This window comes from Pagrus pagrus (assembly GCF_965226575.1).
Source record: "Pagrus pagrus genome assembly, chromosome: 11".
Taxonomy (NCBI): Eukaryota; Metazoa; Chordata; class Actinopteri; order Spariformes; family Sparidae; genus Pagrus; species Pagrus pagrus.
The window spans coordinates 24,560,382-24,574,558 of record NC_140195.1 but is presented as its reverse complement, the minus strand read 5'-3'; the positions used below and the strand labels follow the sequence as shown (position 1 = coordinate 24,574,558).

At 40.6% G+C, this 14,177-nt stretch overlaps 1 protein-coding gene across 1 annotated transcript; it reads right to left on the bottom strand.

Moving 5' to 3' along the window:
• Window positions 1–6,048: 6,048 nt before the first annotated feature.
• On the bottom strand, window positions 6,049–12,312 carry slc66a1 (solute carrier family 66 member 1). The gene is made up of 8 exons (XM_084367011.1): window positions 12,183–12,312; window positions 11,396–11,589; window positions 11,172–11,301; window positions 10,520–10,607; window positions 9,872–10,026; window positions 9,680–9,772; window positions 8,998–9,183; window positions 6,049–7,032 (listed from the first exon to the last, which is right to left on the bottom strand). Exons 1-8 carry the CDS (start codon window positions 12,198–12,200, stop codon window positions 6,946–6,948), a joined length of 951 nt encoding a protein of 316 aa, XP_084223137.1. The 5' UTR covers window positions 12,201–12,312; the 3' UTR covers window positions 6,049–6,945.
• Window positions 12,313–14,177: the final 1,865 nt, after the last annotated feature.

Sequence of the window (14,177 nt, the reverse complement as noted above, 5' to 3'; positions counted from 1 at the left end):
GACATTTCTCAATCCCCAGGATGCGTGCAGGTCTCTTAGCTGTCCAGGCTGATATCCCAGCCTATTTTTAAAAGGCAGAGAGCAAGAGTGCAGCTGAGGCTCTTGGTCTGTGGTGGATGATGTGCTAGAGGAGGTCTTAACTGTCCCCGGGGGATAGACGGTCGGAAAAGAGGGGACACCCAGGAAGGGCAGGGACGGGGCCGTGGTCCAAACAGCTGGACCTGACCCGGGACTTCACAGATCAAAAGACAGGCCAGGAGGATGGATGGATGGATGGATGGATGGATGGATGGATAGATGGATAGATGGAGACCTCCTACCTCATTGGTAGAGTGAGGGTCACTCAACACTCATGGTGTTTGTATACATGTTTGTACTGAGGCTTGGCCTGAATGGATGTATCCCAGAATGCAACAGCTGGGCTGGGCAAAGGAAACATTAATCTGATGAGTCAAATAAAATAATTCACATCATGAAATCAACTGTTAAAAGTTTACTTTTTCATGATCATGGACTAAATCCTGCTTATGAAGCGTTTTGCAGGTTCAATTCAAATGAAACAAACTCTACTACTTATATTGAGCTGTCAACTTAGTATGTGTGTGTGTGTGTTTGTGTGTGACTGTATCTGTGCATGTTTGTTCTCTTGGGAGTGTGTTTACTCTGCCCTTTGTTTACCGCTGTTCTGTTTGTGCTGCAGTTAATATTGGACAGCAGTTAGATTTAAGGGGCTCCGGGACCTCCGCCTCCCCCACAGACAGTTAACCAGGCCGGGGCAGAGTGAAAGGAGTCGAGGCCTGAACCGCCCAGAGGAGACCGAGGAGTGACCTCAACACTGGCCCGTAAATCTCTGAGCATGGCCGTTTGACATGCAGCATGCTTACCGAGGATTAATGGCGTCCTCCCACCCGCATATCATTCCTTTCACTGGCTCATTATGGGAACCAGGACTGGCCTGTGGATAGCAGAGGGTTACAGAAGAGCCACTAATGCTGACTGACGCTGTAGCCTTCACTGGGGTGATCACGATCGATCTCAGTGACAAATGACACAGGAATTCTGTTGTCTTTGCTTTGAAGATTATGTCCAAAGGGTAAATAGGCACACATGTGATCACAGTGCACGATGACAACACCGCTTCAAAATCGATTGTACTTCAGGAAAAAGCACAATCTAATAGAGAGCAAATACATAAAGACAAAAATGTGTCCTACATATCAGAAACCATCAGTAACTTATGTTTCAATATAAAACCACATGAATTTTGCAACGTGGCTGCATGACTCAGAAACCCACATTTTAGATTTTTAATAGTCAGGGCATCATCAAAGTCACCAAGGATGAGCCACTGGGGACCATGAAAATCTGTACAAAATGTCAAGGCATTCAATCCAAAGAACAAAGTAGAGTTGACACCAATGGAAATTTATTTATTTTTGCAAATATTTGGTCATATACCAAAGTATGTGGCATTTCAAATCTGATATATGATGGTGAAAGTCAATGGACCACAGAGTTGTTACATCCTGAGTTGAGACATTTCACTCAAAACCACAAATTTCAATTCATGGTGTGCTTGAGGAATCCATCCAACCAGATGCTAGCCTCATTGTGGCATTAAACTTAATGTCAGTATATTCCTAAAGCCAGAGAGATTCATGCCATGAACACTGTAAAACAAATGTCATAAGGTAACACTTATTTTATTCTAGTTTCAACAACGCCTTTGATTTTCTTGATATTACTGGAATAAGCTGCCCCTTTTGCCCTGTTTTAAATGTGTTGACACATGTTTTTAGAAAGTTCCTAGATTACTAGATGAGTTATCTTGTATTGTTAGGTAGAAATATTAACTTATTTCCAGCCTTGGCATCCACTGCCTTACCTGAATATATCTCAAATCATGGAAAGGGGAACAGCCTTATAATGGACGTCTGTATCAGCAGTTCTTCAATGCTGATACGCAGACTTGAAGGTTCAATATGTAAGAATTTACTAATAAACTAAAATTATGCACAGAATGTGAACCAAAAGTAGTTTTAATCTCATATCAAAGACATTTATGTATTGTGTGGAAGAAATATCTACTGAAGTTAGCATGCTAACCATCTAGCCAAGGCCTGTCCTTTCTCATAACACCACTCTGAGCCTGCAGTCTGGAGCGCTAGCCGCACGGCTAACTGAGATAACTAAGCTAACTAGCAACAGGCAGCTACAGTTGCAGGCGTTAACGGTTATTCTGGTGATGTGCTGCCCATATTTGTATGAATTCAATAAGGACCCAATTCTTACATATTGCACCTTTAAAGGGACAGTTCATCCCATAATCAAAAATACATATTTTTCCTTTAACCAGTACTCCAATTTATCCATCTAGAATGTTTTTGTGTGAGTATCTGAATTTTTGTGATATATGATGTCTGCCTTCTTTAGAGTATAATGGAACTAGTGTCAAAAAACACATTTGAAAAAGCAGCAGTTTCATGTACCTGTTTTCTTTCTACCAAAGTACACCCGCAAACTGTATCACTGCACAGAGGGAAGTGTGCATCTACTCACGGACCGGAGGCTAATTCATGTGACAGTGTGGGATTTAAACATTTATGGCGTCATTCTCGGCTGAGCTGTAACGTCAGCTAGCTTAGTTAGCTCGCAGGAAAAATATGTATGTTTGATTTTGAGGTGAACTGCTCCTTTAATAGAACAGCATCATCTGCCTTCATATGACAGATTGGTGGTAGTTTCTGAAAAGCCATGAATGCACTGCTGAAGAAGAGATGGTCTGTTGTTATTTCTCTTGTCATGTCCCAACATATGTGGGCCCCCCAATAAAAACAACAACAAATGAGCCATTCCTCCAACTGTTTGTAACCTCTGAGAAATGGACGGAGGGTAGAGAGCAGGCCGCAGCGCTCAGAGCGACACTAAACGATAGGGACAATATCTGAGAGCGTGCAGAAGTCGCCATGGATCTTCTGGAAGTCTCACACTATCGGACACATTGTTGGACACGGGCCTGACTACGAGGGCTCGCCCCATGGGAGATGTGTGTCACGAGAGAAGAAGGAGAGGAGAGGGGAGGGAGGGGAAGACCTTCAGGGCATGTTCACACCAAGCGTGGTTAGTTCATGGTTAGTTGGACTCGGGAGCGTTTGTGCTATTACTTTGTTTTCTTTGCACCAAGATTCCAGAGAGAAGAGCAACTGAGCAAAGTCTAACATTTCCACGCAACACAAATGTTAATCGACCAAACACTGAAACAACTTTTCCAGAACAAACTGAGTGCATGTGCAAACCCCCTACACTCATTAGTCCTGAATCACTCACAGCCCAATGCCTGGAGATATATTCTGCACATCATAAATCCTGTTCTCCATGTGGCGTGATCCTCTCTTTATCAGAGAGCTGCTGGCTGGTAGCTGCAGCTCGATAATGGCCTAGACTGTTTACTGATCCTCGCAGGAAACTGACGCTTACGTTAAAGTGGCCTCAGTATTCGTGAGTAAAGTCCATATCTTATGTTTGAGCGTATGCCAGTGAGTGAGTGAGTGTGGTTGGAGATGTATTTGGCTATCATGAGAAGGAATGTAAATCTTCAAATGGTAAAGTATTTGTTTGAAAGCGTTTCCTCCAAACTGCAGAGGTTATTGTGAGATTGGACTTTCAAACCATGTTGTTTGCTCATTTCTCTTCTATGTTATGTCTATTTTGGTACGAATGAAATCAATGAAATTCCTTAAACAAACAGCACCCTTGATTAAGTAGTGTGTAAAAACTGGCCATCATAGTAGTACCTTTAACTGTAATCAGCTGGTGTGGATCGCACTGGAAACCTTGGACTAAGGTCGACCAGTCTCAGCCAGAAATGTAGCACAACTAGAAGAAGTGGCACAACGTTTTACAGGATTCTTCTCACCATCTTAACCATCATTTATGATTGATTGATAAAACATTATTGTCAGATCGAGTCTGATTTTTTCTTTTCTTGCATCACAGCAGCTCCATTTGCAAAATCACAGAGAAGACACAAATTAAGACGACAAACAAAGATAAATCCGTGGAGATTACAGAGGACCGTATTCAAGGCCCTTCAAAGTAAATATTTATGGTAACAATTTGTATCCTCTGTTCATGACATGGTCGGGGTCAGAGGCAATGTTGTCTAACAGAAAAACTGATTTGTAAAGTTTCTCAAGGGGTCGGCCTACAATTTAAGAGGAGATTTTCATTTGGTGGAGCAGTTTTGACTTTAACGTGGTGGACAAACACTTTCATCTCATTCCATTCTTCTAAAGGCCTGGGAAGCAGTTTACTGCTCAATCTGTTTTGTCTGCTTTTTGCCGTCAGCTCACTCACGTTGTGTGTTTAGGTTTCTTGTTTTATGTGAGCGAAACAAAACAAACTCTTACTATCAGCTACGTTGTAATGGGTTGAATGGGTTGAAAAGAGAATCCACTGAGAGGAACAATTACAAAATGTAATGTTAATTATCCATGATTTAAACCCCTGTAGATAAGGACAGTAAATGCAGACCTGCAGAGGTCAAAGATCACAAAACAACGTGTGTCAGCTTATGAACATTTCTGTTAAAGCTGCGGTCTGAGGACTCACCGTTGATGGCAGGAGCCTTCCTTCTGCGCCGAGCGTCCAGTCGTCCTCTCGCTTTGTCCAACTGCCTCACTTTTTGTAATGTTGGCTCCGGCCCAGCCTCCATCCTCACACACACACACACAAATACACACACACTCACAGAGTAAACAAGACCTTTCAAATGAGACAGTTGCTGTTGATGTGTGTTTGAGCTGCATGAACCTGACCAAAGATCTTCTTCTCCTGTAAATGTTCTCTTGAAAGACAAAGTGGCGAGAAGAAATACTTCACAGATATTTTCATGAGTAGGATTTGGGGAGAACATGAGGAATTAAGCCGGGAAACATTTGAAGTTAATGTGTGTCTCTGTGCGTCAACAGAGAAATTGCACAAATTTACCATACATTTCCCAGTTTGTGGCCCCCTGGTTGCACTAGGGATTCTAACTGGCAACCACTGAGTCACGTATCCCCCCTCCCTGCCCTGCCTGTAGGAACCGGAGTCATCTCATTAAGAAATTCCCAGTATAGAGTGTTTATAAACAGCTTCTTGTTCATCCCTAGTGATGGATGGGTGCTCCCTATCACTGGCTCTTCCTGCTATCTCTCCAACCCGCTGAACAATCCTTCTGCCACTGTTTCACAACCGCACAACCCCAGAAACACACACACACACTTACTGGACCCTTGATATATTCTGTACTGACCCTGCTTCCTCTGTGGGTGGGCCCTTACTGTTTTGAGTGTGTAGGATTGCATTATGTTTAATCGTGAGGGGAAAGTGTGTGTGTGTGTGTGTGTGTGTGTGCCGTGAGGGAGGAGGGTGCAACAGAGAGGCCAGTGTGAATCTGCTAATGAAGAAAAACAACGTGGCTGTCAAGGCCGCCCAGGAGCAGGTCAAACACAGTGGCTGCGGGTTGGGGGGTCAGTGGAGGCAGAGGGTCAAAGGTCAACATCAAGGCCAAGAGCAGGCCTTGACCTCTGAAAAATAGGAGGAGTTTTTCTTCTCAAGAAGAGCAGTGAGAATAAAAATCATATATCAGTGAGTAAGACTGAAAGTGAAACACCATTTTAAAGGTGCAGTATGAAGTTTTGGGGAAGATATTTAAATCAGAAGAGAAAGAGCTGATCTTTGACTGATGGAAATAAATAAACACTTTGTTTTCATGTCTAAGTAAAGTGAAAAAACAAATATCACACTGTTTTACTTTGTTTATATGTGGCGGACCCTGCCACCTTTCTAGCTTCAATCAGAGTTCTGGGGACCTTATTTTACTCTGAGAACAGCTTGTTTATTCATTTATGGGAAAAATAAATATTTGTGTTTGTTGTATTACCTCAATAACATTGTAAATATTAAAATTATGGGTTGATTTTTCTCCAAAACTAAACAGTGCCCCCTTAAAGGAAACTGGGACAATCCAAAAGGACTCAATCAACACTTCAGAGAACAGAGAAGAAGTGTTATGTATTTGTTTAATCTGTACAGCACACTGACCCACAGAACATATTCACAACTTTATTTAACGAGTACAAAACCAATTCTTGTTGTGCAAACCAGGCAAAAGGAAAAAATGAAAAATGTGTAAATTTAACAAGGTAGTGAAAATCTGTGTTAAGTGATGACTTCAATCACCAGTGCAAACAAAGCTGGTCAAGTGTCTGTATTTAAAATAAAAATAAAATCATATGATTACAATTAAAAGATTTCCAAGATTACAGCACTTCGTGTAGACATTAATTAAAAATAGACTAAATACAATTTACACTTGTTTCACAAAGCACTTCATGTTTTCCAATCAGACACGTCTCTGAAGCCCAGAAAAACAAAAGAGTCAAGTTACAGGACTTCATTTTAAAAACACTGTAAACAAGATCGGGCTTCATGCAGTGGTCAGCGTCATGACTGTTAAAAGTATTTGGCAACTTACAAACACCAGAACCGTTTAAAAGAAACCTCTGCATGGTCTGGTCACCCCCAGCAACAGGTTTCTGACATCTATAAGAGGTCTGACATCAAACTAAGGCTGTGACCTAAAATCAGGAGATGAGTCAGGTTGACAGGGAGGAGTCTCCATCCGTGTCCGACACCTGAAACCCTCAATCGTCCCTTTAAAACCCCAACATTAAGAGCAGTGTAAATCACACCCCTGTAGCTGAACCCAAGTGAAGGAAGTCATCTGTCACATTATGTTTACCAATAAAAACATGGATTGTAAACATTAAAAAAGAGCATAATAAATAAAAGTATAAAATCAAACTAAAACATCCTGATTTTGTTGGATATGTGATTGTGAGGGTCCACTGGAAGTGAGTGTCTGCTCGTGTCCCACAAGAACACTCTCGGTTTGTTGCTTTAGCTCCCGATCAGAGGCGTCGTCTCAGCGTGGGTGCCGTTCATCTCCACCTTAGCTTTGCGGTAAATCAAGAACTGGACAGAGATCTGAACCGCAGCGTTAAGGAAATCTAAAGAAGTCCTGGGAAAAGATAGACAACACACAACTATATAGAACAGAAGACACTTGTTGATACTTCATACTACGATTAAGTGATGAAACACTTGCTGAAAGCCTTATTCATGGTATAAACAAAAATACATTTTACTGAATACCAGACAGTAAGTCCTTTTTATCCGCTGCACAGGGTTGGATTACTAACTGTGTAAAGTCAGCCCTGCGGCCCAACTCCTTTAAGTCCAAGGTTCACTGTGTGGGCATTTGATTTACGTTTCTAATTAACTGCACTCAAGTACAGTATTTACTATGGGATATCCTGCATTGTTGCCTGATCACATCCCTCTCTTGTTGATGGAGTCCTGTACCAAAATCTGGTTTGAATACTGTGTATTTTTAGTTTCTGTTGTGCATATTCCTAAATAAGGCTGCATTTAGTCAAATGACCAAAATCAAAACACAGACGACCTGGGCCCTGATAGTATTATTACAGAATAGTACTGGCTGGTCTCTGGATTTATGATCTTTTAATGAAGCAGCCATGTTTGTCCCCTGTAGCTTGAATGTACTACACAGAACAGTTAACTGGATATTAAACAGTCTGAATTTAACAGAGCCTAAACAATACTCAGATTTTCAGGGCAATATTAGATATTATAATATCAATATATTGACTGATATACACAAATTCTTTTTGCATTGATCCTTCAGTGTTTGTGGTAACCAAACACTTGTGGCAAAGATATGTGATGGCAGCAGTATATTTTACAGTTTAACAATGAACCTTACGTCTAAAATGACGTTGCAATGAGACAGTAAACTTAACTGGAAATAGTATCATTATAAATTACCCCAAACATCTTTTTAAGCATTATAATCTCTCAAAAAAAGTTTTAATTTCAGCTCATATTGCACACCATATATGACTGAAATATTGTTCAGGCTTTATAAATGAATACTGAGCTAAGCTAAAAGAGACCATCAGTGACTCGACTGGCTATTTCTGCACACTTCAGCACTAAAATAGCTATTCTTACATGAAAAGTATTTTTATGGAAGAGTCCTGAGGATGATTGAAATGGCTCACAGCCTGAGGAGAAAAGCTACAAAACAAAGTTTACTTTGTTTCACCATCATTATCATTTGTCCAAAGAGATTGCCAGAAACAACAACAAACTTAAGTTCCTTGTAGTAGCTTTGAGAAATAACTGTTATTTTTGGTAAAGGCTGTCTTGCTGAGAATCAGATGGTCACTCCCACTCTCATGACTGTCAAATAAATATGAAGCTACAGCCAGGAGATGTTAGCTTAGCTTAGCATAAAGACTTGAAGCAGGGGAAACCTCTTCAAAGCACTTCTAAAGCTCACTAATTACCATGTTGTATCTTGTTTGTCTGATGCATACAAAGATTACAGTGGTTTAACATGGAAATGACTTGATCGACTGCCTTTTGTCCCAGCTGTGACCTCTCTGTTGTTGCCAAAGTTAACTTTGCTTCAGCTAAGTTTATGCTAACTAACCACCTTTTCCCAAATTAAAGAATTCCTTTAAACCTGCAGATGACTGTGACAGCAAAGCAAGGATTTCAACTGTCCAATCAGAGTTCAGTAAAAACTTTCCCCTGGTACTTCTGCCTCATCTATATGCTAATTGGAAAAACAGCAGGAAGCAACTTGATACTTCAGTCCACCACTTTTGTGGCCTCCAGGGGCCACTAGTGCAGCTCTTTACACTCCTGTTTCTTTGTTGGCAACAAACCAATTTCCCTACGAGTGTTTGGAGCTTTGATACTACATATCGTGTTCCCACACACGCAGTCATGAGACCTAAACCAATTTGATGAAGTGTCCTCTCCACAAGCTCAACGCTGCCTAAAATGTAGCATGTACGTGGGATTAAGGAGAATCCAGAGGCCCGGCCGCAGTGGGCATTTGTTCTTTTCTTTAAAGGATACAAGGAGATCCAACGCCAGGGTGCCAAGGCTGCCGATGAGCCAGGGCAAGTGGTGGATCATGTAGCTTTTTTCGCCCTGGCCCTCATCAGGGTTCTTCAGTAGGACGCTCATGCCGTACATAGTGTTTCCCAGAATGACCAGAGCGAACAGGAAGTAAGAAACTCCTTCTGTGGACTTCCTCTTGTACTGAGAGGAGAAATGAGAGAACAAGAGGAAGTTAGCAAAACAAAAACCTTTTCTTGACTGCAGAGGCAATCATCCATTTCGTCAGTGCATTTTATTCACTTTTATTTTCAGCTGCTCAGATTTCAGCTACACTTAATTTGCTTCTTTCACTTTGAAATACAAGGCCTTTCAAAAACGTTGAGATATCGTGGTTCCTTCACTTTGTGTGTTTCAGTCATCAAATGAATGAGTTTATCAGTTTAAACATTAAATATCCTGTCTTCATACTGTATTCAGTTGAATATAGGTCAAAAAGGATTTGCAAATCATTGCATTCAGACCTATACAGTAATGTTGTAGTTATATTATGATTAGCATACTTGTTCCAATGACTGTTCTCATCCATTTGCTACCAGCATAAGCAATAGTATCAGTTAATGTTTACCATCTATAGTATGCAGGCAGTACTACTAAAGATACTTCACATTTGTAGAAGAACCCACTTTGTCATACTCACATTAGTGTACATCTGCGGAAGTCTGGAGAAGAGATAAAGCACTGATGACACTGACCCAATGGAGAATCCAATAATCTCTTTGGGGGTAAAAGCCTGAAGCAACAGAGAGGCAGACACATTGTTACACCATGATGAAATGCCAGACATAAATAGTTAATTTACCCCAGGTTGCGAATTGAACAACTGACTCACTCTGATAAGGCTAGTGTCAGAGGTTGAGAGCAAGCTGCGACTTCTGAACCCAGAAGGAATTATTTCCTGTTGGGCGCCTAACCCAGGGAGGTTAATGAGGCTCGTAGTGAAGCTCAGGACGCAGGCTACACCCACAACATTCAGAACCGTTCTGCCTGTAGAAGAGACAACACCTGGGTTCATCATCGGTACAGGGAAAGAAATCTCAGCACATTCCTCCAGACAAGGGTTACTGTGTCAAAGGTCAGCCATAAAGGAACAAACGGCACAGCAACATGAGGCATATGATGACATCATCACAGGGTACAGGGATTACCCTCTTCCTCTGTCTGGACTAGAGTTGGTTCATTGCTCATCAGCTTGTTCTATAAGCAGCTATGTCAGATAAAACTGAAGTTAGGATTAAGAAACCAAATCATTAAAGAGAATGGCTACAGTTTACAGTTACGGATATATGTTTGGAGTTATTCTTTTATATTTCATGTGTTCACAAAGGCCTATGTGTGGTATTCTAAATGAGGATGCAAATAAGCAAAGTAGGATGCAAAATAACTGAGATGCAAATAAGGCACTGCACAAAACAAAAACTTGGTTCATATTTGGCATTTGGGAAATTGAGCCATAAAACAAAACAAAGAAAACACTCACTTTCAGCCATTCTGTTCTTCAACTTGTAGTAAAGGTACATGGCCAGCATCACCAGGTCAGCTATAACGTAATAAACTGCTGTATATGTCTGGACGACAGGGAGAAAAATCATGTGTTAAAAAGTCATGAACATTTACATTTTCCTCATACAAATTAAGTAATTGTGATGGAATTCACATGAAAAGCCATTTGTATCATAACTTGGCATGATAAGTCAAGTAATTGATTAGTCAAATGAAAGAACAATGATCAATATACATTTGAATAATCATTCATCTAATTCTAATTCATTTATTTGTCATAACATTATTAAAATCATACGTTTTTGTAATTCATTTAACTTTTGTACACAAAAAAAAAAAAAAAAAAATTATTTTGAGTGGCAGAAGTAACATTGTATGTTCCCTGATAGTAACTACTGTATTGTAATGCTCTCACAAAATAAAAATAAAAAATGTCAAAAAATAAAATCATACGTTTTCTTTGAATGAAAATACAAAATTTGTGGTTTTCATAACTTCTAATGATCATTTCTTGGTGTTTTTTTTACATTTACTAAAAGATTTATAGCTTTAGTTTTGTTAGTTGCAGCCCTACTCTTTCACGGGAAACACCCCAACACTGAGGCAATCCTCATATCACTACTAGTCACCTGAAGTGGGAGCTGGTCTGCCAAGAAGGAGCCCACCAGATTACAGGTGTCACCTCCCAACCACAGCAGCAGGAACCAAATTGAGAGGGCGCTGTCCATGTTCCCAGTTCTGCACGAGCTATAGTATTGTCTGCAATCAGAAAAAAAAAGAAGAAGACAGAGTTATACATGGTGATAAGATGAAAAAGCATTTCCTCTGAGAGATACCAACACAAAAGACTTACGGAAGTGAAGACACCATGAAGCAGAGGATGGACAGGAGGCCTAGGTAGATGCTGGCCATATCCCTGGCATCCTGGGCACATTCTCCAAGCCCATCCCAAACCCACTGGGACCCATTGGGGCACAAGGAAGTAAAGTTTCCATCAGTCATCGATCCAAAGGCGCCCCGAGTGAGGACTCCATCTGCCATCATATTCTGCAGAAAAGAAGAACCACTGTAATTATCTACATTATTAAAACACAAGAAACAAAGAGATTAAAGCTGCATTTGATTCTTGTTTCCGAGAGAGACTAAATGAAAATGGCAAAAATGTCTCAACCATATGGCATAAACATGAAGTATCCAGAGCTTCACCTCTGACTCCAATCAGCCATAGAACATGAAAAAGAACATCACATGTAGACCACAAACCGAAATAACATAGTTTTTCCAGTTAACACGGTCGCAACGGGTTCAAAGGTTGTGGAAAAACATCAAAACAGCCCGTCTAGATCCATGTCCTGCTGTTGGAGACGCTGATTAGATAAAAAACAGTGGCTGCTAAGTGAAGTGGATGTATGTGTAGCAACAGTTACACACTAGGAACACATAACGTTACTTTTTCATCCAAAATAGGCGAAACAGAAGCCAGAGAACAAATACACCAACATATGTCAGCAATTTAGCTAGCTAGCAAAGACAACGATAAAAAACACACAACAGACAGCTGAATCTCAGTTTGTGGCGTTTGTGTCGAACATGACTACAAAGTATCATAGTGGAAATGAGAAAAACTAAATGTATCTTGCCTGTGCGACCGCTGACATGCCGGCAAAGTCGTTAGCAGAACAAAAACCTCCCAGAGACTGTGGGGATAACAGGAAGCAGGCGGTAAACAAGCCAGTTCTGAGCCCGTCAGCTGATTGGTCGTTGGGCTGAAACGTCACTGCAGCAAAATTTGCACGTGACGGTCGACCGGTGAACTCCAAAACAATGTAGTTAATCCTTCAAAATAAAAGTATAACTTGGATGTGATACAGGAACGTACATTTCGCCCATTTAATAACATTAATATCCCTCGTCATGGGTTGGGAACATGTCGCAGACATCCTTCCAACTTGTTTTATAGTACAATGTAACCGATTGTGATTTTAAGGAAGCATAAAGGGAAGTATGAGGCAGCGCATCCGGTTATTCTGATGTCTCAGTTTGTCACTCAGTTTGTACATCATCACCATAAAATTATATTTACAGAACACTATGACTGTAGCTTATCATAGATCTCTAATATATGCTTTAATTTCCCTTCGAGGATTTATTATGATTTCCAAGGTTGAGGTAGAAATTATAATTCTGCTTCCCAAAGTTCAGGACCAACATCAGTGTCAGGTCGAGGCTGTTCAATTGTAAACGATTTATTAAGGCTGTGGGACAAGCTAATGGTATGCTTTCATGTTAATGCGACCCCTCTGCAGAACTAGGACAGCTGATCTGATGTCCCAGGGCTCGCACATTTCACACACTCTCATCACATATCTACAAGCCTTGTTAAACTGGATTATTTTTGCCGCACGTGGTAATTCAGTCATTAGCCCTGAGCCGTCATTAGTCGAGGCCTCCTGCATTCTTCAACAAGCTTTGCATTTTAGTATGCAGCCGTGAAAAACAATAAACCTATAATTACCAGGCCCGAAGGGGCACATCCTATAGGCTTTGCAACGGACCTGTATGCAAATGTGAGGGTGTTGGTTGTCTAAGTGGCAGTTCTTTTGTTATATGCAGAGATGATTAGATGGCTAATTACCGTTATCACATTAAAACGGGTTTCTTTTCATCATAACATCCTCCTGTCCTGATTATCTTCATTGGAAGACAAAAGAAGTTGATAATTTCAATTTTAGGTAAATGATAGTTGAGTCATTCAAGGCGGGAAACATGAGAAAACAGAAGAAAAATAGTAATTATAACGACAATATTAGGCTTCATGTATTGTAACCGAACATAGATATCAAGGAACGAATCCTACCTGGCAAAGATGGTGAAATACGACGTGAGACTTTGAATGAAGACAAAAAAGAGGACTCCACAAGTTATTTCCTAAATTTTCCTGAACGCATCAGCTGACACACGGTCAGACTGACGATTCAGCACCTCAGCACGCTGATGTCAGCTCGTGCGGCAAAAAAGGCAACTTCCCTCTCTCACGTGCTTCTCCTACACTGCTCGACGTCTGGGGTTAAAATGTAATGGGTCAAAGTGCCTCAAGAACATAAAAAGGGAATAAAATCTGAGGTGCACAGTGTCTGTACACAATGGCTGTTATTTACCAGGGACTGCAAATCCCTTTGCAAATTATTTGCAAAGGGACTTGGTCCGTTTGATCTTTGAACTCAAGTCAGGCCTGTATACTGATATAGGCTATCACATCATTTGTCTAAAGCATCTAATAGGATTCAATCTTCCAGAGATAACCTCTCTTCAACTGCCAAGTTCAATATCTTATAATAGTGATGTAATCACAATGTTGTAACTATAAAAAAAAAAGAAATACAGGCCACCAACATAGTTTCATTGCCCCTAATCACGATTATTAGACACAAACTATGACTGCATCACTGGCAAGAGGGTTAGTATGGAAACAACTTTAATTCAAACTGACTTTTTCTAAATAGTGGTTTAATTTAAGTGTGCATTACCCATAAAATCCTGCACTTTGTGTTGTTACTACTGGGTAATGTAGGCAACCAGGTTTTGGAAAGCAGTCCACTGGTACAGCATTGTACTCCTATAACATGGTTGGGCAG

What these genes read in the sequence shown, in the direction of transcription:
- slc66a1 (XM_084367011.1), bottom strand. An exon ending in TTCATGGTGTCTTCACTTCC is followed by an intron (nt 11,302 to 11,395) that starts GTAAGTCTTTTG and finishes TTCTGATTGCAG; the next exon opens with ACAATACTATAGCTCGTGCA. An exon ending in TTCCGCAGATGTACACTAAT is followed by an intron (nt 9,184 to 9,679) that starts GTGAGTATGACA and finishes TTCTCCTCTCAG; the next exon opens with TACAAGAGGAAGTCCACAGA.